Here is a 24,486-nt window from a genome sequence, read left to right on the forward strand (position 1 = left end):
GTAAGGAACATAGATGTCACAGTAAAAACAAATCCTCATCCTGTATCTTATTCTTAATATTGTGCCAGCACTGGGTCTCAAAAATCTGTTAGATCTCAAATTTAAATTCAAATGAAAATAACAATCAAAGTAATCCAGAATCAGGAGGCCCTAGTACAATATCATTTTTCTATTTGACTGATATCTGATGTCTTCCAGTAATCCAGAATCAGGAGGCCCTAGTACAATATCATTTTTCTATTTGACTGATATCTGATGTCTTCCAGTAATCCAGAATCAGGAGGCCCTAGTACAATATCATTTTTCTATTTCACTGATATCTGATGTCTTCCAGTAATCCAGAATCAGGAGGCCCTAGTACAATATCATTTTTCTATTTGACTGATATCTGATGTCTTCCAGTAATCCAGAATCAGGAGGCCCTAGTACAATATCATTTTTCTATTTGACTGATATCTGATGTCTTCCAGTAATCCAGAATCAGGAGGCCCTAGTACAATATCATTTTTTTTTCTGATGTCTTCCAGTAATCCAGAATGTACAATATCATTTTTCTATTTGACTGATATCTGATGTCTTCCAGTAATCCAGAATCAGGAGGCCCTAGTACAATATCATTTTTCTATTTCACTGATATCTGATGTCTTCCAGTAATCCAGAATCAGGAGGCCCTAGTACAATATCATTTTTCTATTTGACTGATATCTGATGTCTTCCAGTTGTAAAATATTCATGCGTTTTAGAAACACCATCCAGAAAGACTAGATTTTCTAACCTAATAATATTTTACTCCTTTCGATTACAAAAAAATACAAGTACGCTGTCTCCAGTCTTACCAAACATCGGGGGAAAAAACGTCAGATCTTCGTCATTTAGTACACCGAGAAAGGAAATCAGCTCAAATTATGTCTGTACAATGCAAAAAAAAAAAAACTAAAACGGAAACTAAAATGTTATGTACAATATTGACCTGCAAAATACGACGGCTATGATGTAATAAAATATGTAAACATATTTGTTTTGACACAGTTGACTGTGACAACAGATACAAATTCAAAACTTTTCACATAACTCTTCTTTAGTCACGTTGTTTTCAATAGTTGACCAAAAACCCCACAGACATAATGACTTTACTTCTACAAACAGCATGAAACAAATAACTGAACCAGTGGTCTATGGAAAACTGAATGAACTGAAATAAAACTGCTATCAGGGATGTAGAGTAAAAGATCCAATTAAAATAACATTTTTACTGGTGCATCCCCTCCAACATGGTCGAATACCATCTAGATCGAGGACGTCATGCATAGCAGTCGAATCCATTTTTGAGAGAGGGTGAAAAAAGCGAAATAATAAATCAAAATGCATTGCCATACTACTATTCATTGAGCATAGCCTGGTCAGCCCTGACAATGTTTCATCCCTCAGAACGCAAAGGTGGGTTTAAAAAAAAGACACCTTAGCTACCACACACATACCTTACCTCATCCAACACTAGGTATAGAAATATACCATTTGTATGTTAATTATGTTTTGTCTTTCAAAATTCAACGACTCGTTTTTTAAAAATCTTCAGGTCCCTCACTTATACAGATGCCAGCACCACGTCACGTACATCTCACATGCTCCGAATGGCCGAAATGATGGTTGTTTTGTCATTTTACAGGGTTACAATGGACAATGTTGTTTACGCCAAGGATCACAAATCTCTCACAGTCACTTGGGAGCGATGTAACACTGAAATATCTTACACTGCCAAACCTCTGGCAACGTCTCCAGGCAGAGCTCAGTCATCTCGTCACAAGGTATCTTATAGTAGTGTCCCTATCAGCCTGTTTCTCTGTATGCTTACCATAGTAAGTGTGCTTTTAGGTCACAGTACATTGGAAAAATGTTCAACTTGGACTCATTCACTTAGAGTTCTTATGAGAGGATTTATTTTCCGTTTTAAATTGCAGCTCCCAATATGGTACTGTCAAGTGTTTATTCAGATTTTCTCCAAACAGTTATTTTTTGTTGTTGTTGGGAATGGTTGATTTATAGTATTTTTTGTCCTTATACATAGTATTCTTTGTCCTTGTCTTTCGGTCTCTTGCCGCTGGATCCCTTGGCGCCACTGCCCCCGCTGGGTGCTTTGTCTTTCACCACGGTGCCGTTGGTCTGCGCTGAGTTGCTGATGTAATTCCGTGTCTCGTCTACCTGGTAGGAGCCTTCGTCCCTGTTCCTGTACTTGTACATGGCGTAGAGGAGGATGAGGATGCAGAGTGCCGCGGCCGAGACGATGCCAACCACCATGCCCGTTGTGCTGCTGGATTCTCGTATCACCTCAGAGGCCCCCGGGGGCACCCGCCTCACGACTGGTGCGGTGGGTAACGCGGCAGGCACCGTACGCAGCATGGGTGAGGTGATGAGGGGCCCACGAGGCTTGGTGCCATCCAGGTCGAAGGACACAGTGGGCAGAGGAAGAAGGACTATGTCCGGCTGCAGGGCTTTGATCACTTCGCGGTTGTCCATTTTCCCGGCGGGCAGTTTGGCTAGCGTGCCATCTGATGGGAGGGACGCCTCTGCTACAGTGCCCCCTAGGTTGGGTAGAGGCGGGGTGGGTGTAGTCCTACCCGCCTCTGAGGCTTTACTAGGCCTCAAGTCCTTGGCCTCCCACTTGGGCGCGAGAGCTTTGTAGCCACCTTCGTAGGCCGACGTGGTCAAGATCTTATCTGTTACCAGGGAGAAGGTGGTGTAAAAATCTTCATCGTCAGTGGGGGGCAGGCTAGAGTCGAAAGCTTCGCCAGAGCCAAACCCCGAAATCACCATGCCATCATAATCACCACCATCACCATCAAGACCATCATCACATTCATCGCTGTCTCGGTCCGACAAGCAAGGTAACCCCACCTCAGTGGCCATGGGCAGGGACGATTTTGTGGTCTCGATAATGGTGAGGACGGGGCGGAGGGTTGGGAGGACAGGGTGGAGGGTTGGGGGGAGGGGGATGAAGGGGGAACGGGGGGAAACAGGAGGGATGTCTATGGGATCCTCTACAAGTACGGGGATGACTAACTCCCCTCCTGCAAAACAGAAAAAGAAAAGAGAAGAGTTAGAAGAAATGCAAGACGTTAGCTATTCAATCAAACACTGGAAAGTAATTATATAAAACATAAAAAGCAAAGCGGAAACAATTTAAAAAAATAAAAATACAGAAAAAACTAAAATAAGTCAAAACGAAAAAAACTATACCAGTGCAAATTCAATGAAACTAGAACCAACCAAACAATACCATGAACTGAAAATAAACAATAGCCAATAAAAATGTATACATTGCATCAAAAGGCTGTAAGGAATGTTCAGGGGTGAGCCAAAATAACAAACAGGCATTTCACCACACCTAACTCCTATGCTTCGTGTTCAATAACAAGTGTACTATTTTGTGAAAGTTTTCACGGACAGAGATATAGTTATTGGTGCTGGCTTTGTAGCTCTGGGACCTACACACCAGAGGGTTGTAACTATATTAATTATGTCTGGTCTAGTGTTGCTAATGTCTGGCTGTCTGGATAGATATACAGTAGCTACACAATATTGGACTGAGAAATAACATCTACCTTAACTTTAATCATACCTTTCAAGCTTATACACCGATAGGTGTATACTAAATTGAGAGACTGACTTTTCTGCTTTCCTAATATAAAGAAATACATTATAAAAAATATAGTGACGATTTGCATACAATCCACAGCACATTGTATTATTGTCCAATGGAAATAACACTAATGGAGATAGAGGTCAACCTTGTCGTGTGCTTCTAGGGTGCAAAGACCGGGCTCAACTTGTCATTATTTTCTGTAGCTATTGATAGGGTCTAATGAAATTAAACTGAGGTAAATATTCCTACATTCCTAATGTTATTATGGTGAGTTCACTAGGCTCCCCCACTGGCCTTAACCCCTTGCCTTTTGACTGCTCTTATACAGTTGCCACAATGGCACAAAGTCACCTGACAGTTCCACAACAACAGCTGAATGTACTTCTCACTTTTATCAGTATCAGTTACTATGTTTGTTGTTGACTAGTCTATCTATCTCTCTATTCATTTTTCTTTCCTTTATTATATTATTTTACGATTAGGGCGGTTTCTAAAAACATACGAGAGTAACATTCAGATGTCGGTTGAATCTGCATAAACCTCTTGCCAATGTGGCTAGCTTGTACACTGCAAAGGCTCACCACAAACAGGGCACTAAAAGAAGATGCAGATATCTAATAAAAAATAAAAAGGAAATAAAGAAAAAGTAAGGCATTGCAAACACAGTTAAGACTGAGAGTTAGAGCAAACATGGTCAACATTCACAAACTAAATGGATTTATCCAAAGAGGGATTATTACATAGAAAGAGGTCAAATACATTCTGCTTCAAAAATCATAAAAAGCCTACCAAAAATAGTTTTCAAAAAGAAGAAAAGTATACCATCAGTTTTGCCAACTTACATCAACAAATTGCCCGCATGATTTTGGCAGGAAGAAAAAAAGTGTACAAAAGAAAGTTGTGTAAGAATGTTTTTCGACAAGTTAGGTTAGTTTCTTTTTAACAATTTTGATGCATTTGAGTTATTTATCTTTTAGACAGGATGGTACAGGGAAGGAAGAACACACATCCACACATGACATGAAAAATAATCTTCACCATTCTGTTCAGGATTATTATATATTTTTTAAATAGTAACTCCTCCATAAATATTTACAGTCTGATTATTAAACTGTACATCTATAGATACGTCTTGGCTGTGAGAGAAAAGCTCCTTTTATGTAACTCCTCCATAAATATTTACAGTCTGATTATTAAACTTTTTTTTAAATATTTTTAAAAACTTTTTTTGCTTAACTTTATCTTGAACTTCGTTGTTCGTAAGTTTTGAACAAATGGATGCCTGTACATATCTTAACATCTACGTAAAAGGGGGTTCGGAGTGGGGGGGTAAGAAGGGGGAGGACCTAGGAACATACTAGGTAGGAAATGACATAGATGGGGGTGAATGTGTACGTCAGTTGCCATGTCCATGTAAAGGTGGTACGAAGCGGCCGGGCGGCATTAGAGCTTTTGGCTGTAAGGAAGGGATGGGGACATACAACCCATGAGCATATACATACCCATCTACAGAAGAGAACAGCACTTTCAACACTGACAGTTTTTTACAAACCCTAAGCTGCAACTTCTTTCTTTGCCATGTGGAATTAAATAATTAATTGTAGTCCAAATGCAATCCAAATTTGCTAATTGAATAACAGGAAAAAATGTAGCAGTGTAAGAACAGGTTTGAAACATGTTGAAATGAATAGTGGTGAGGACAGTTGTATTTTTGAGTTTTCTTCTAGTTTTTTTCTCAATGAAATTGTAAATTGTCGAATTGTATACTGGGTCATGTGTTTGGGGTGGCCAATCAGAGCTGTGTATTTCAACCATAGTTAACCAATAAAAATCATTAGTAAAAAAGGAAGAAATGTCCTAATTGGGAATTCTTTACCATACCACTATCGATAGTACTGCTAAGGAAATTATCATATTATTAAAGAGGTCATTTTGAGCAATTTCAGTAATTAACATAGATATCCACATATGTATATTTACATATATGTACAAATAGACAAAAGGAAATTACAAATTGGCAAGCAAGAAATTAAAAGCATTAAAATTCTCACACTATCAAAGATGAACAACCAGAAAGCACACACTGAAACAGACATAGAGAAGAGGGACAGTTCATAGGGGAAGTTGTCACCAACTTCATGTAGTAACTAATAATAATAATAACATTATTATTAGTTAATTCTTTATGAAATACATATCTGTTGTTAGTCATTTTAAAAACACAGAACAGGCGTGCAATCTGGATGTAATTCAGAGAGAGGTAAGGTAAATATTAGACAGGATCGTTTAGTTGTTTTTACTATTAGGTTCATGGTTAATGCGTGCTTTAAGTAAGTTGCATTTAGGGAGAGTAATATACAATAACAGTACAGCAAGCAGGGGTCAGAGGGTCAGGATGGGGTTAAAGGTGACTAGAGGTCATTGCATCAAGGCCTGTAGGGCATATTGCTTCAGGCAAAGAACAATTTATTATCAGACATCAACCATCGGAGAGGAAGAAGAAACACCATGGGTGATAGACAACCCACATGATGTGGCGTAGACTTCAAATTATAACATTTATCAAATTAATGTCTACTTTTAGTAAATGTATACTTCAGTTTTATGTTAATGCATAACCAACAGCCTTCGCTTGACAGGTACACACAGTGTTCAGAGGAAGTTCCACAAGAGGGCTCAAGGAGTTGGGGCTATCCGTGTCCCTTTGGGACGTGATAAGGAGTTGAGGCTATCCATGTCCCATTGTGATGTGATAAGGAGTTGAGGCTATCCATGTCCCATTGTGATGTGTTAAGGAGTTGAGGCTATCCATGTCCCATTGTGATGTGTTAAGGAGTTGAGGCTACCATGTCACATTGGGTCGTGATAAGGAGTTGAGGCTTTCCATGCCCCTTTGGGACGTGATAAGAAGTTGGGGCTTTCCATGTCCCATTGTGACGTGATAAGAAGTTGAGGCTATCCATACCCCTTTGGGACGTGATAAGAAGTTGAGGCTATCCATGTCCCATTGGGACGTGATAAGAAGTTGAGGCTATCCATGTCCCATTGGGACGTGATAAGGAGTTGAGGCTTTCCATGTCCCATTGGGACGTGATAAGAAGTTGAGGCTATCCATACCCCTTTGGGACGTGACAATAAGTTGAGGCTTTCCATGCCCCATTGTGATGTGATAAGGACATTTATTTTAGATCTAAAGTTCTGGTTCCGCTGCTTTGGCCTCTGGAATAGTGCTGTGAAACACGTAATTGAATTATATTGTGAGTTTAGGCTAATAACTATGAAAGAGCTGTAGTATCTATGGGGTGGTACAGTGAGGGAAACAAGTATTTGATCCCCTGCTGATTTTGTACGTTTGCACACTGCCAAAGAGACAGAATAACAACAACAAAAATCCAGAAAAACGCCTGTCAAAAATGTTATAAATTGATTTGCATTTTAATGAGGGAAATAAGTATGAGACCCCTCTCAATCAGAAAGATTTCTGGCTCCCAGGTGTCTTTTATACAGGTAACGAGCTGAGATTAGGAGCACACTCTTAACTTAGAGCAAGGTGAGACGCTAGCGCAACGCCAAATGCTAATAGTACTCGCTAAAACTCAAACTTTCATTAAAACACACATGCAGGGTACTCAATTAAAGCTACACTCGTTGTGAATCTAGCGAACATGTCAGATTTTTAAAATGCTTTTCGGCGAAAGCATGAGAAGCTACTATCTGATAGCATGCAACCCCCCGAAATACCTGAAGGGAATGTAAACAAAAGAATTAGCGTAGCCGGCGCTACACAAAACGCAGAAATAAAATATAAAACATTCATTACCTTTGACGAGCTTCTTTGTTGGCACTCCTATATGTCCCATAAACATCAGAATTGGGTCTTTTTTTTCGATTAAATCCGTCCATGTATACCCAAAATGTCCATTTATGAAGCCTGTCTGATCCAGGAAAAAGCAGCTTTCCAAAACGCAATGTCATTTTTTAAAATTAAAAAAGTTGCCTATAAACTTTGACAAAACACTTCAAACTACTTTTGTAAACCAACTTTAGGTATTAGTAAACGTTAATAATCGATCAAATTGATCACGGGGCGATCTGTATTCAATAGCAGCAAGTCTTGAAATCATGGTCCATATTCTCTCTTTCAAAACTTCCTCCTGTGTACTCGATGACAGGAAGTGCCTATTTCTCATTTCACCAAGGATTAACTTCAACCCAATTGCCAAGACTGGCGACATTGTGTGGAAGCTGTAGGCATTGTAAACTGGTCGCTATCTATTTTCCATTGCCATAGACAATACAGGCAACTGGCGGAAGGATATTTTTTATTTTTTTGATGAACAGTTTTCCTTGGGCTTTTGCCTGCTACACACATTCTGTTATAGTCACAGACATGATTTAACTAGTTTTAGAAACTTATTTTTTTTGCGCGCGATTTTTAACAAAACGTTGAAAAAAAAGACCCGATCTTTAAGAGGGAGTGCTCCTACTCTCAGTTTGTTACCTGTATAAAAGACACCTGTCCACAGAAGCAATCAATCGATCAGATTCCAAACTCTCCACCATGGCCAAGACCAAAGAGCTCTCCAAGGATGTCAGGGACAAGATTGTAGACCTACACAAGGCTGGAATGGGCTACAAGACCATCGCCAAGCAGCTTGGTGAGAAGGTGACAACAGTTGGTGTGATTATTCGCAAATGGAAGAAACACAAAATAACTGTCAATCACCCTCGGCCTGGGGCTCCATGCGAAGTTCTCACCTCGTGGAGTTGCAATGATCATGAGAACGGTGAGGAATCAGCCCAGAACTACACTGGAGGATCTTGTCAATGATCTCAAGGCAGCTGGGACCATAGTCACCAAGAAAACAATTGGTAACACACTACGCCGTGAAGGATTGAAATCCTGCAGCGGCTGCAAGGTCCCCCTGCTCAAGAAAGCACATATACATGCCCGTCTGAAGTTTGCCAATGAACATCTGAATGATTCAGAGGACAACTGGATGAAAGTGTTGTGGTCAGATGAGACCAAAATGGAGCTCTTTGGCATCAACTCAACTCGCTGTGTTTGGAGGAGGAGGAATACTGCCTATGACCCCAAGAACACCATCCCCACTGTCAAACATGGAGGTGGAAACATTATGCTATGGTGGTTTTTTTCTGCTACAGGAACACTTCACCGCATCAAAGGGACGATGGACGGGCCATGTACCGTCAAATCTTGGGTGAGAACCTCCTTCCGTCAGCCAGGACATTGAAAATGGGTCGTGGATGGGTATTCCTGCATGACAATGACCCAAAACACACGGCCAAGGCAACAAAGGAGTGGCTGAAGAAGAAGCACATTAAGGTCCTGGAGTGGCCTAGCCAGTCTCCAGACCTTAATCCCGTAGAAAATCTGTGGAGGGAGCTGAAGGTTTGAGTTGCCAAACGTCAGCCTCGAAACCTTAATGACTTGGAGAAGATCTACAAAGAGGAGTGGGACAAAATCCCTCCTGAGATGTGTGCAAACCCGGTGGCCAACTACAAGATACATCTGACCTCTGATTGCCAACAAGAATTTTGCCACCAAGTACTCATGTTTTGCAGAGGGGGTCAAATACTTATTTCCCTCATTAAAATGCAAATCAATTTATAACATTTTTGACATGCGTTTTTCTGGATTTTGTTGTTATTCTGTCTCTCACTGTTCAAAAAACCTACCATTAAAATTATAGACTGATAATTTCTTTGTCAGTGGGCAAACGTACAAAATCAGCAGGGGATCAAATACTTTTTCCCTCACTGTATATGTTGTGGTATAACCGACAACTCTGGATCACCACCAAGCCTAGGTGTGGAGTCTAGAGACAATGTAGACTGCTCTACACTCAAATTCAGTGTCCCTGTTCCTATCATGTGGCTATGGTAATGTTTTCATCAGACATCGGCTGCCTGCCCTGTTGGATAAACAGTAACGTCGCTCACTAAGTGATTTCAGAGAGGTCGAGGGTATATTTCTCTCTGTCTGCCCTGTATAGTCTTGGCCTTGTTTACATCTATCCACTCGCCCCTTCATTCCTGAACACCTAAAAGCTTTTGGCAATTGTTAGCTTTCCAGCTAGATCAACAAAACCTTTGCATACCATCTGACCCAAAGGGAGCTGCCTGGTTGTGAGAGAGGTGTGTGTGTGTGTGTGTGTGTGTGAGAGAGAGAGTGATAGAGAGAAAGGGGCTCAAGGAAGAAAAAGCATGCCAGAGGACCTTGACATTTTAGTAAACACTTTGATCCTCTAACGTTAGCTCTATTACCAGCGTTGCACATTTCATTGGTTCACCTCAGTGGAAACACTGCACATTCTAATGGGTTTACTTAAAGAGACGCTGTTTGTTTTGATTTCTTTGTTAATGTCAAGATGGACTGGCTTTGTGGACTAATGTCAAGATGGAGGGCTTTGTGGACTAATGTCAAGATGGAGGGCTTTGTGGACTAATGTCTATATGGATTGGCTTTGTGGACTAATGTCAAGATGGAGGGCTTTGTGGACTAATGTCAAGATGAAGGGCTTTGTGTACTAATGTCAAGATGGAGGGCTTTGGGCTAATGTCAAGATGCTTTGGACTCAAGAATGTCAAGATGGACTGGCTTTGTGGACTAATGTCAAGATGGAGGGCTTTGTGGACTAATGTCAAGATGAAGGGCTTTGTGGACTAATGTCAAGATGGAGGGGCTTTGTGTACTAATGTCAAGATGGAGGGGCTTTGTGTACTAATGTCAAGATGGAGGGCAAGATGGAGGGGCTTTGTGTACTAATGTCAAGATTGTGGACTAATGTCAAGATGGAGGGCTTTGTGGACTAATGTCAAGATGGAGGACTTTGTGGACTAATGTCAAGATGGAGGGGCTTTGTGTACTAATGTCAAGATGGAGGGCTAATGTCAAGATTTGTGGACTAATGTCAAGATGGAGGGCTTTGTGGACTAATGTCAAATGTGTTCAAGATGGAGGACTTTGTGGACTAATGTCAAGAAGGAGATGGAGGGGCATTGTGGACTAATGTCAAGATGGACTGGATTTTTTGGACTAATGTCAAGATGGAGGGCTTTGTGGACTAATGTCAAGATGAAGGGCTTTGTGTACTAATGTCAAGATGGAGGGGCGTTGTGGACTAATGTCAAGATGGACTGGCTTTGTGGACTAATGTCAAGATGGAGGGCTTTGTGGACTAATGTCAAGATGGATGGGTGTTGAGGACTAATGTTTATATGGATTGGCTTTGTGGACTAATGTCAAGATGGAGGGCTTTGTGGACTAATGTCAAGATGGAGGACTTTGTGGACTAATGTCAAGATGGAGGGGCTTTGTGTACTAATGTCAAGATGGAGGGGCGTTGTGGACTAATGTCAAGATGGACTGGCTTTGTGGACTAATGTCAAGATGGAGGGCTTTGTGGACTAATGTCAAGATGAAGGGCTTTGTGTACTAATGTCAAGATGGAGGGGCGTTGTGGACTAATGTCAAGATGGACTGGCTTTGTGGACTAATGTCAAGATGGAGGGCTTTGTGGACTAATGTCAAGATGGATGGGTGTTGAGGACTAATGTCTATATGGATTGGCTTTGTGGACTAATGTCAAGATGGATGGGCTTTGTGGACTAATGTCAAGAAGGAGGGCTTTGTGGACTAATGTCAAGATGGAGGGCTTTGTGTAATAATGTCAAGATTGAGGGACTGGACGTGGACTAATGTCAAGATGGAGGGGCTTTGTGGACTAATGTCTATATGGATTGGCTTTGTGGACTAATGTCAAGATGGAGGGCTTTGTGGACTAATGTCAAGATGAAGGGCTTTGTGTACTAATGTCAAGATGGAGGGGCGTTGTGGACTAATGTCAAGATGGACTGGCTTTGTGGACTAATGTCAAGATGGAGGGCTTTGTGGACTAATGTCAAGATGGATGGTGTTGAGGACTAATGTCTATATGGATTGGCTTTGTGGACTAATGTCAAGATGGATGGGCTTTGTGGACTAATGTCAAGAAGGAGGGCTTTGTGGACTAATGTCAAGATGGAGGGCTTTGTGTAATAATGTCAAGATTGAGGGCTTTGTGGACTAATGTCAAGATGGAGGGGCTTTGTGGACTAATGTCTATATGGATTGGCTTTGTGGACTAATGTCAAGATGGAGGGGCATTGTAGACTCATGTCTATATGGAGGGGCGTTGTGGACTAATGTCAAGATGGAGGGGCTTTGTGGACTAATGTCAAGATGGAGGGACTTTGTGGACTAATGTCAAGATGGAGGGCTTTGTGGACTAATGTCTAAATGAATTGGCTTTGTGGACTAAAGTCAAGATGGATTGCTTTGTGGACTAATGTCTTTTTGGAGGGCTTTGTGGACTAATGTCAAGATGGAGGGCTTTGTGGACTAATGTCAAGATGGAGGGCTTTGTGGACTAATGTCAAGATGGAGGGCTTTGTGGACTAATGTCAAGATGGAGGGCTTTGTGGACTAATGTCAAGATGGAGAGCTTTGTGGATTTATGTAAAGATGAAGTGTTTTTGTGGACTAATGTCAAGATGGAGGGCTTTGTGGACTAATGTCAAGATGGAGAGCTTTGTGGATTTATGTAAAGATGAAGTGTTTTTGTGGACTAATGTCAAGATTTGCGTTTTGTGGGCTAATGTCAAGATGGAGGGCTTTGTGGACTAATGTCAAGATGGAGTGGTTTTGTGGACTAATGTCAAGATTTGCGTTTTGTGAGCTTTGTGTTAAGCCTCGCTTCCTTTAGTACAGGAAACCTGAAGGTACACAACTCCCTGACCTGTCAGTTCCTTTCTCTCTCTGACTCCCCCCCCACTAAATAGGGAAGCGGAGTCATGTACTAACTTCTTCTCTGATGACATAGTCCTTTATACAAGTCCTTTATACAAGTGGTCCTTGTTCTTCAGACAGACACAGAGTAATGTAGGATGAATCAGACTAGTCGAGGCAAAAGCAGCTTGAACAAAACTGTCCTCACAACCCACCTCAGCATCCAGAGGTAGACAGATGCAGTGTGGATGATGATGAAAATCTCAGAGCAGCAGTTTCTGTCTTACCCCCTGTCTCCCTCTCTCTTCTCTTCTTCTCTTCCTGTCCCACTCTCTCTTCTCTTCTTCTCTTCCTGTCCCCCTCTCTCTTCTCTTCTTCTCTTCCTGTCCACCTCTCTCTTCTCTTCTTCTCTTCCTGTCCACCTCTCTCTTCTCTTCTTCTCTTCCTGTCCCCCTCTCTTCTCTTCTTCTCTTCCTGTCCCCTCTCTCTTCTCTTCTTCTCTTCCTGTCCCCCTCTCTTCTCTTCTTCTCTTCCTGTCCCCCTCTCTTCTCTTCTTCTCTTCCTGTCCCCCTCGCTCTTCTCTTCTTCCCTTTCTGTCTTTCTCTCTCTTTTTCTGACTAATCTCTGTGTCCGTCCAGCGTTTGGTGAGACCTCGGAATAGAGATGAGTCCCATCAGGAAGGCAGCGCGACGGGTTTTAGCGGCTGTGACAGCACAGAGAGACAGATGGCAGACAGGCAGGCAGCACACAGGCACTCACCCAGACACAGCCAGTGACTGACTCAGTGAGATTTTACAGGGCTGGCTAAAGATTGTGTGTGAAGAGTCGTTTTCAGACCTTAAATCCCGTTGTGCCTGAGGCCTACTACAGCAGATTCATTCAACTCTGGCTCGGCAGGCAGAGAGATGATTACCAGAGAGAGAGAGTGAGAGAGCGAGACCAACAACACAACACTTACTATCAGAGTATGTCAAGGTACATACTGCACCTGGGCTTATTATAATATACAGGTGCATCGTGGGAAAGTTTGAGCTTTCTACCAAGCAAAGCAAACTGATCCTATCATCTATGGGGCACAAACTAGACATGGACAAGTTTCTGTCTTTTCACCTTGAGGTGAATCTCAGTAGCATACATCTAAGAGAAGCGGCGTTATTTACTAACCTCTTCTGTTAGGACGAAGCAGAGTAATGTAGGATGTGTCGGAACAAAAAACAGTCCTCACAACCCACCTTAGCATCCGGAGGAAGACAGATGCAGTGTGGATGATGATGAAAATCTCAGAGCAGCAGTTTCTGTCTTAGCCCCTTTCATCTCCATCTGTCCCCCTCTCTCTATCTGTCCCCCTCTCTCTTCTCCTCTCCTCTAGCTGTCCACCGCTCAATTCTCCTCTCCTCCAGAGTCCAATGGCGGCGAGCTTTACATCACTCCAGCCGGCGCTTGGCATTGTGCATGGTGATCGTAGGCTTGTGTGCAAACCCATTTCATGAAGCTCCCGACGAAAGTTATTGTGTTGACCTTGCTTCCAGAAACAGTTTGGAACTTGGTAGTGAGTAATGCAACCAAGGACAGACAATTTTTACACGCTACGCGTTTCAGCACTCGGCGGTCCCATTCTGTGAGCTTGTGTGGCCTACCACTTCACGGCTGAGGCGATGTTGCTCCTAGACGATTCCACTTCACAATAACAGCACTTGCAGTTGGCAGGGCAGAAATTTGACGAACTTACTTGTTGGAAAGGTAGCATCCTATGATGGTGCCACATTGAAAGTCTCTGAGCTTTTCAGTAAGGCAATTCTACTGCCAATATTTGTCTATGGAGATTGCATGGCTGTGTGCTCAATTGTATACACCTGTCAGCAACGGGTGTGATTGAAACAGCCGAGTACACACATTTTAAGGGGTGTACAAATACTTTGGAATGTATCCAGACTCCTTGACTTCTTCCACAGTTTGTTAGGTTAAAGCCTTATTCTAAAATGGATTAAATTGTGTTTTTTCCTCATCAATCTACACACAATACTCCATAATGACAAAGCAAAATGTATTACAAATAAAAAACTGAAATATCAAATTTACATAAGTATTCTGACCTTTTGCTCAGAACTTTGTTGAAGCACTTTTGGCAGCGATTACATAATAGGGTCTACGATGCTACAAGCTTGAATTTGGGGAGTGTCTTCCATTCTTCTCTGCAGATTCTCTCAAGCTCAGGTTGGATGGGGAGTTTTGCTGCACAGCTATTTTCAGGTCTTGGCCACTCAAGGAAATTCATAGACTTGTCCCAAAGCTACTCCTGCGTTGTCTTGGCTGTGTGCTTAGGATCGTTGTCCTGTTGGAAGGTGAACCTTCGCCCCAGTCTGAGGTCCTGAGCTCTCTGGAGCAGGTTTTCATTAAGGATCTCTCTGTACTTTGCTCCTTTCATCTTTGCCTCGATCCTGACTAGTCTCCCAGTCCATGCTGCTGAAAAACATCCCTACAGCATGATGCTGCCACTACCATGGTGCCAGGTTTCCTCCAGACATGACACTTGGCATTCAGGCCAAAGAGTTGCATCTTAGTTTCATCAGACCAGAGAATCTTGTTTCTCATGGTCTGAGAGTCTTTAGGTGTCTTTTGGCAAACTCCAAGCGGGCTGTCATGTGCCTTTTACTGAGGTGTGGCTTCCGTCTGGCCACTCTATCATAAAGACTTGATTGGTGGAGTGCTGCAAAGATAGTTGTCCTTCCAAAATTTTATCCCATCTCCACAGAGGTACTCTGGAGCTCTGTAAGAGTGACCATCGGGTTCTTGGGCACCTCCCTGAACAAGGCCCTTCTCTCCCGATTGCTCCTTCGACCTCATGGCTTGGTTTTTGCTTTGACATTTTCACTTTGTTTTTATGGGATATCGTGTGTAGATTGCTGAGGATTTAAAAAAAATGTAAAACATTTTATAATATGCCTGTAACTTAACAAAATGTGGAAAAAGTCAAGGGTTCTGATTACTTTCCCAAGGCACTGTACAGTACATCTGGGATGTTTGTCTGTCAGGTGTCCTGTTCCGTTACAGGAGAATGTGGCAGACATGTCTTAATCCGTCATCATGAGGCTGGCTGGGTGCACTCCTGCATTTTAAATTGGCATTCTCCAGCCAGCCACGGCGTCGTAACGCAGCCCGGCGAGTCCCGTCTGCCGGTCAATTTGTCCAATGGCCATTAAGCCCCCCGCTCCATTGACATGTGTCAGCTGAATAACCTTTAAACTGATCTAGGGCCTGCATTGACGTGACAGCCGGCCCGATGGGACCTAACAACGCCAGAGCAACACAGCTAGTTGAGAGAGGGAGTAATTGATCTACCCCTCTCATAGTTCACTCTCTCCACTGGTTTCATCCCCCCTGTTTTCCCTCCCTCCTCGTGTTAAAGAGACATGCAGAATTAGGTTAGGTCTCCATTAGATTACCGGGCCTATTCATCAGTCGTTAATCTAAATGCTCATGTAGTTACATTTCATGAGGTTTTATTGCATGTGGTTTGTCTTGTGCTGCTAGGTGGCTGTCTTATGTCCTTGTTTTATGGAGGCGCTGTTAGACTGACACTGTTGTGAAGTAAACTATCTGTCGCTCTGCTCTTTTGGTCTTTAAAAAATAGCGTACAATGTTTCTAATGTTGCACTGGATAAGACTGTCAGCTAAGTGACTAAAATGTAAATGCAAAATGCTATAATTCGCTAAGACAAGCCAAGGCAGAATTTGTTCCCTGCACCAAAGTGACTGATTACCTGCAGAATAACGATGAGGTTTCACAAGACACTTGAACAGCATGTGGATGTCGTGGTTGATCAATCCGTTTGTCAAGTAGTCAAGTGACTTACATCTGACAGAGTTGTAGCGGTCTACATGGATTATGGTTGATAAGGAAGTTAGTTAGGGGAAATGTGCTTCATTATGTTATAATCTACTCATTGAATTGGTACATTGCACAACTGTGGTTCTTGAAATGGAGTCAGCCGCAGGTGTAGAATATTCTTGGCAATGTTCCTTATTTGCCTTCTTGTGGAACTCTCTCAGGATCAGAGGGTAGGTTCAGGTTTAGACAGTTTTCAAACATAGACAAAACAATCACAGACAAACAGTAAGAACAGACACAACAGGTTGGCAGACGTACACAGACAGACAGACAGAAAAAGACTACAGACACGGTAACCAATACGACAAGAAGCAGGAGGGGCAGCAGTGGAGGGGTAACCATCACTGCTGCCCCAGGCAGGGCAAGGCGAGGTTAGCCTGAGAGCAGAGTTGTAGGTGGAGGAAGAAGCACACAAAATGGCCACCAATCAAATCTCAGCATGCATTAGCAAGAAGGAGGAGGAGTCACTGAGGTAGTTACAGGAAGTTAGTCTTCTAGTCTACTGTATAGACAAGCCACAAATGCCTTCTACTGGCAGCAACATATATAGAATAGAAAAACAGATATACTTTGCAGCAATAAAATCATTTTTATGCCACCTGCATTCAAAACCGACATGTATATGCAGAAAGGCTGAGAGAAAGAAGGCGGGGTGGGCGTGGGGTTGGGTGGGGGGGGGGAGGGAGGGAGGGAGGGAGGGTGGGAGGGCGGGGGTGGGAGGGTGGGAGGGCGGGAGGGAGGGAGGGAGGGAGGGAGGGAGGGAGGGAGGGTGGGAGGGCGGGAGGGAGGGAGGGAGGGTGGGAGGGAGGGTGGGAGGGTGGGAGGGAGGGAGGGTGGGAGGGCGGGAGGGAGGGAGGGAGGGAGGGAGGGAGGGAGGGTGGGAGGGCGGGAGGGAGGGAGGGAGGGAGGGAGGGAGGGAGGGAGGGAGGGAGGGAGGGAGGGAGGGCGGGAGGGCGGGGGAGGGAGGGTGGGAGGGCGGGAGGGCGGGAGGGAGGGAGGGAGGGAGGGAGGGAAGGAGGGCAGGCAGGGAGTCATTCTTTCAGACACAACTTTCTTGAGACAGAATGGGGTTGCCTGCACAAGGCCCAAAAAAAGTATGATGGCAAGAAAATATTTTGTTGCCTTTCATTTCCTGTGTTGTAAATGGATAATAGGGTATGTTTCAGAATCAGCCTTTAATAATGGCACAGAAAACATCAACAAGAAGATGAGTAGGAGTACTGTTGTTTCACTTTCAACCACAGAGATATCATGCGGCACAAGATGAGGCAAAGGGGAGGGATCAGCTCTATCCTGGTAGATGGGCGGATGAGGAGAATAAAATCAATAAGTCCGGACAACTCAAATCATAAGCAAAAGAAGAGTAAAGTCAGAAAGGGTACAGAAGAGTAGAGATGTCCAGAATACACTTCACTATGGAAAATAAAAAGATTCAAACATAAAAGAAACAAAAAAACAAAAAAAATGTCATGCAACTGTTCATAAAACCTGAAGCAGAGGGGCAGCAGGAGGGTATGAATGTCTGTGTCAACATAGTGAGATGCATGTATGACTGTTTATGACTACATGTAGTTTATTGTTACCCCTACAGTATGCCTCCATGAGGGGGTACCAAGTTAACTCAACTCTGACTGACAAGTTCAGAATATACTGTACATACTTACTCAAACTTTTGCTTCTGAGAATACTTGGGATTTAAGTTTTGGAAGTTAAACGTTTAAATTGTTCAAGCTGTCCGCCATGTCCATTTAATTTCAGCTGTCCTTAGGTAAACAAAGTCATTACAACTTCATGCATTGAGATAACATAAAGCTATCATATGTATTGAGATAACATAAAGCAATCATATGTATTGAGATAACATAAAGCTATCATATGTATTGAGATAACATAAAGCTATCATATGTATTGAGATATATGTATTGCGATAACATAAAGCAATCATATGTATTGAGATAACATAAAGCTATCATATGTATTGAGATAACATAAAGCTATCATATGTATTGAGATAACATAAAGCTATCATATGTATTGAGATAACATAAAGCTATCATATGTATTGAGATAACATAAAGCTATCATATGTATTGAGATAACATAAAGCTATCATATGTATTGAGATAACATAAAGCTATCATATGTATTGCTTTAGAGAGAAAATCTAATGGGCCACATAAAAAAAAACATTCCTACTAAAAACGTTAACCACAATGCCTTTAGCCCACGATACAACTTAAGGTCACAAAGCTCTAGAGATTATAAACTGTACAATTACTTCCTTATCACTGTACACATATTCAGAAACCTCTTTCAACACGGAAAAATATAAATAAATAATTAAATCAAATATATAATTAACTAAGCCGAATCGCTGATTCATTATCTCCTACCAGGGATAACAGAATAGGCCAATACATAGTTTTCAGGTGGTCTTAATGAAAACCGATTTACATTGTGCTGAGAAAAAAGTGGACATATGTTTGATAATTAGCCCAGACATATTTAGGCAGATTAGCTTGGAATTAATTAGTGTTCGATGATGGCATTTGGAAGGACAGCCCACGAATACATTTTTTTTTAGATCGCTAGAGAATGACATCCACAGGAGGGGAGAGAAGGGGAGAGAATGACATCCACAGGAGGGGAGAGAAGGGGAGAGAATGACTTCCACAGGAGGGGAGAGAGAATGACTTCCACAGGAGGGGAGAGAAGGGGAGAGAATGACTTCAACAGGAGGGGAGAGAAGGGAGAGAATGACTTCCACAGGAGGGGAGAGAGAATGACTTCCACAGGAGGGAGAGAAGGAGAGAGAATGACTTCCACAGGAGGGGAGAGAAGGAGAGAGAATGACTTCCACAGAAGGGGAGAGAGAATGACTTCCACAGGAGGGGAGAGAGAATGACTTCCACAGGAGGGGAGGGAGAGAATGACTTCCACAGGAGGGAGAGAGAGGGAGAGAATGACTTCCACAGGAGGGGAGAGAGAATGACTTCCACAGGAGGGGAGAGAGAATGACTTCCACAGGAGGGGAGAGAGAATGACTTCCACAGGAGGGGAGGAGAGAGAATGACTTCCACAGGAGGGGAGGGAGGGGGAGAGAATGACTTCCACAGGAGGGGAGGGAGAGGGAGAATGACTTCCACAGGAGGGGAGGGAGAGGGAGAATGACTTCCACAGGAGGGGAGGGAGAGGGAGAGAATGACATCCACAGGATGGTAGAGAGGGATACTGACTTCCACAGGATGGTAGAGAGGGGAGATTGACTTCCACGGGAGGGGAGAGAATGACTTCCACAGGAGGGGAGGGAGAGGGAGAAAGACTTCCACAGGATGGTAGAGAGGGGTAGATTGACTTCCACAGGATGGTAGAGAGGGGATAATGACTTCCACAGGATGGTAGAGCGGGGATAATGACTTCCACAGGATGGTAGAGAGGGGATAATGACTTCCACAGGATGGTAGAGAGGGGATAATGACATCCACAGGATGGTAGACAGGGGATAATGACTTCCACAGGATGGTAGAGAGGGGGAGAAGGACTTCTACAGGAGGGGAGAGAGGGGGAGAATGACTTCTACAGGAGGAGAGAGAGGGGGAGAATGACTTCCACAGGAGGAGAGAGAGGCAGAATGTCTTCCACGGGAGGAGAGAGAGAGGCAGAATGTCTTCCACAAGAGGAGAGAGAGGGGAGAATGACTTCCACAGGAGGGAGGAGAGGGGGAGAATGACTTCCAAGGGAAGGTAGAGAGGGAGAGATTGACTTCCACAAGAGGTGAGAGAGGGGGAGAATGACTTCCACAAGAGGGGAGAGAGAGGGAGAATGACTTCCACAAGAGGTGAGAGAGGGGGAGAATGACTTCCACATGAGAGTAGAGAGGGGGAGAATGACTTCCACAGGAGGAGAGAGAGGGGAGAATGACTTCCACATGAGAGTAGAGAGGGGGAGAATGACTTCCACATGAGAGTAGAGAGGGGGAGAATGACTTCCACATGAGAGAGAGAGGGGAGAATGACTTCCAAGGGAAGGTAGAGAGGGAGAGAATGACTTCCACAAGAGGTGAGAGAGGGGGAGAATGTCTTCCACAAGAGGAGAGAGAGGGGAGAATGACTTCCACAGGAGGGAGGAGAGGGGGAGAATGACTTCCAAGGGAAGGTAGAGAGGGAGAGAATGACTTCCACAAGAGGTGAGAGAGGGGGAGAATGACTTCCACAAGAGGAGAGAGGGGAGAATGACTTCCACAAGAGGTGAGAGAGGGGGAGAATGACTTCCACATGAGAGTAGAGAGGGGGAGAATGACTTCCACATGAGAGTAGGAGGGGGAGAATGACTTCCACATGAGGTGAGAGAGGGGGAGAATGACTTCCAAGGGAAGGTAGAGAGGGGAGAATGACTTCCACAAGAGGTGAGAGAGGGGGAGAATGACTTCCACAAGAGGTGAGAGAGGGGAGAATGACTTCCACATGAGAGTAGAGAGGGGGAGAATGACTTCCACATGAGAGTAGAGAGGGGGAGAATGACTTCCACATGAGAGTAGAGAGGGGGAGAATGACTTCCAAGGGAAGGTAGAGAGGGAGAGAATGACTTCCACAAGAGGTGAGAGAGGGGAGAATGACTTCCACAAGAGGGGAGAGAGGGGAGAATGACTTCCACAAGAGGTGAGAGAGGGGGAGAATGACTTCCACAAGAGGTGAGAGAGGGGGAAAATGACTTCCACAAGAGGTGAGAGAGGGGGAGAATGACTTCCACAGGAGGGAGAGAGGGGGAGAATGACTTCCACAAGAGGTGAGAGGGGGAGAATGACTTCCACAGGAGGGGAGAGAGGGGGAGAATGACTTCCACAAGAGGTGAGAGAGGGGGAGAATGACTTCCACAAGAGGTGAGAGAGGGGGAGAATGACTTCCACATGAGGTAGAGAGGGGGAGAATGACTTCCACATGAGGTAGAGAGGGGGAGAATGACTTCCACATGAGAGTAGAGGGGGGAGAATGACTTCCAAGGGAAGGTAGAGAGGGAGAGAATGACTTCCACAAGAGGTGAGAGAGGGGGAGAATGACTTCCACAAGAGGTGAGAGAGGGGGAGAATGACTTCCACATGAGGTGAGAGAGGGGGAGAATGACTTCCACATGAGGGAGAGAGGGGGAGAATGACTTCCACAAGAGGAAGGTAGAGAGGGGAGAAAGACTTCCACATGAGGTAGAGAGGGGAGAATGACTTCCACATGAGAGTGAGAGAGGGGGAGAATGACTTCCACATGAGAGAGAGGGGGAGAATGACTTCCACATGAGAGTAGAGAGGGGGAGAATGACTTCCACATGGGAAGAGAGGGGGAGAATGACTTCCACATGAGAGTAGAGAGGGGGAGAATGACTTCCACATGAGGTAGAGAGGGGGAGAATGACTTCCACAAGAGGTGAGAGAGGGGGAGAATGACTTCCACAAGAGGTGAGAGAGGGGGAGAATGACTTCCACATGAGAGTAGAGAGGGGGAGAATGACTTCCACATGAGAGTAGAGAGGGGGAGAATGACTTCCACATGAGAGTAGAGAGGGGGAGAATGACTTCCAAGGGAAGGTAGAGAGGGAGAGAAAGACTTCCACAAGAGGTGAGAGAGGGGGAGAATGACTTCCACAAGAGGGGAGAGAGGGGGAGAATGACTTCCACAGGAGGGAGGAGAGGGGGACAATGACTTCCACAAGAGGTGAGAAAGAGGGGGAATGACTTCCACAGGACGGGGAGAGAGGGGGAGAATGACTTCCACAAGAGGTGAGAGAGGGGGAGAATGACTTCCACAGGACGGGGGAGAGAGGTGGAGAGAGTAGGAGAATGACTTCCACAGGAGGGCGGAGAGGGGGAGAATGACTTCCACAGTGATTCAGGAGAGGAGAGAGCGAGAGAGGCCTTTCACACAATAGTCATAGAATTTGAATATTCAATAGTCCACCGGAACATTTACCAATCACAGAACGGTGACTTGAATGGAAATGTCTGTTCTGGGTAGTTTATGTCTATGCTGGTTCACATTGAACCAGGCAATATTTGTTTGTAGTTATTCATTTTCAGGACTAATAGGAGTGTATCAGACAGTATTAGTTTGTAGTTATTCATTTTCAGGACTAATAGGAGTGTATCAGACAGTATTTGTTTGTAGTTATTCATTTTCAGGACTAATAGGAGTGTATCAGACAGTATTAGTTTGTAGTTATTCATTTTCAGGACTAATAGGAGTGTATCAGACAGTATTAGTTTGTAGTTATTCATTTTCAGGACTAATAGGAGTGTATCAGACAGTATTAGTTTGTAGTTATTCATTTTCAGGACTAATAGGAGTGTATCTGGATGAATTATCCTCATGACAGACAATATGATTGGCTGTGCTCTGATGGGGCTGAGCTGAGCTCTGTTGGGGACATGACAGACAGCTTATCATTAATATTAGCATGCAGCAAACCGCTCCTAAACCCAAGTTGTCTCAAAACAAGTGATATGTTTCCATTTCAAATCTACTTCCTGCTCAGCTCTGGCATTATGCCTTATCATTATTATTATTATTATTTTACACTACTGAGAGTTATAACTCACTTCAACCTGGCGACAACTATGTGTGGTGTAGCAGGAGAGAGAGAAACGATGCACACAGAAGTTGGAGGATATCTGTTGTCTATTAGAGTGTTTCAGGTAAGGCAAGCCTCCAACGTGTAAGGAAACAAAAGGAACAAACAGAACAAACAGGAGAAAGAGAGAGGGGGAGGACTGGGTCTGTTGTAGTTAGTCTGCTACATATCACAGTATCTATGCTGAAAGCATTTTTGTTCCCTTTTAAAAAATAATCTCAAAATGTATCCTCTGTCGAGAAGAAGCACACACACGCACAGCAAGAAACATGTCAACCATGTAAAACAGGACAGATACATTTTGAAGCATCAGTGTGAACATGGAGCTTGATACTAATTTGGTACTTTTTGATTGAAAGTTTGCTCTCCTTTGAAAGCTGAGAGAAAACAATTTAGTATTCACGCTTTTAACCATGTTAACGACCAGAGGCCCCACAGCTCAGTGTAATTTGTATCAGAGACTATAATCCAACTGTATTACAAACTACAACACTATAACATATGCGGGTGTGTAGAACTATGAATACATTTACTCAGAGTTTGGAGCATAAATATTACTTCAAAACCTCAAAAGTGACTTTTCTACAGAGGGCCTCTGCTAAGGATTTACTTTCATCAACTTCAAAGTGCTTGGAGCTCTTTCAACTTTCCACATACGTATAGCTGAAACCCTCAGACCCTTACTACTGTATCTCATGGTGCCTTTAGGGAGTATTCTGAAGTTACACTTTAGGCTCCCATGGGACCTGATGCTTAGAAGAGAACGATCCTCTTTTTTGTTTTTTTTTTTGGTTGCAAATCAATCAAAGGAATAAAAATAGACTGGTAGGTCTGAGCAAGCACAACTCGACACACCCATCCCACCTGCGTGTCCGGAATCACACTCCTCCAGATCCTCGTCGTCGCTGGAGCACTCCGCCGACGATACTATGTCATCTGTCGTCTGCCGGGGCAAGCGAGACACCGGGACAGACAGAGAAGAGACAGCAGAGAACATGGTGAGAGGCTGCACATCACAGACCTTGTGGCAGACAGTGGACCCATACAGTCACCTAAGTTAAATATATCTGTATGGAAGATTGACCCTACCAGAAGACAACCTAGAGAGGCAATAGAGCACATCCAGTCTCTTACTACCATCCCACTCCAGCCTATACGAAATACCTAGACAGCCTATACTAGATATCTGGCCAGCCTGTACTAGATATCTAGCCAGCGTATACTAGATATCTGGCCAACCTATACTAGATACCTAGCCAGCCTATACTAGATATCTGGCCAGCCTATACTAGATATCTAGCCAGCGTATACTAGATATCTGGCCAACCTATACTAGATATCTAGCCAGCCTATACTAGATATCTGGCCAGCCTATACTAGATATCTAGACAGCCTATACTAGATATCTGGCCAACCTATACTAGATACCTAGCCAGCCTATACTAGATATCTGGCCAGCCTGTACTAGATATCTAGCCAGCGTATACTAGATATCTGGCCAACCTATACTAGATATCTAGACAGCCTATACTAGATACCTGGCCAGCCTAT

The 24,486-nt window shown here is 43.6% G+C and overlaps 1 protein-coding gene across 1 annotated transcript in view; it reads right to left on the reverse strand.

Moving 5' to 3' along the window:
- Positions 1-544: 544 nt before the first annotated feature.
- LOC112238794 (neurexin-3b-like) overlaps positions 545-24,486 on the reverse strand; it is a 448,602-nt gene continuing 424,660 nt past the window's right edge. Inside the window, exons 21-22 of the mRNA XM_042300534.1 lie at positions 23,800-23,878; positions 545-3,065 (exon numbers count right to left, since the gene is read on the reverse strand). Coding sequence (XP_042156468.1) covers positions 2,056-3,065; positions 23,800-23,878 — 1,089 coding nt within the window. The 3' untranslated portion in view covers positions 545-2,055. The remainder of the gene's footprint in view (positions 3,066-23,799; positions 23,879-24,486) is intronic.

This window comes from Oncorhynchus tshawytscha, linkage group LG18 (genome assembly GCF_018296145.1).
Source record: "Oncorhynchus tshawytscha isolate Ot180627B linkage group LG18, Otsh_v2.0, whole genome shotgun sequence".
In the NCBI taxonomy this organism is placed as follows: domain Eukaryota; kingdom Metazoa; phylum Chordata; class Actinopteri; order Salmoniformes; family Salmonidae; genus Oncorhynchus; species Oncorhynchus tshawytscha.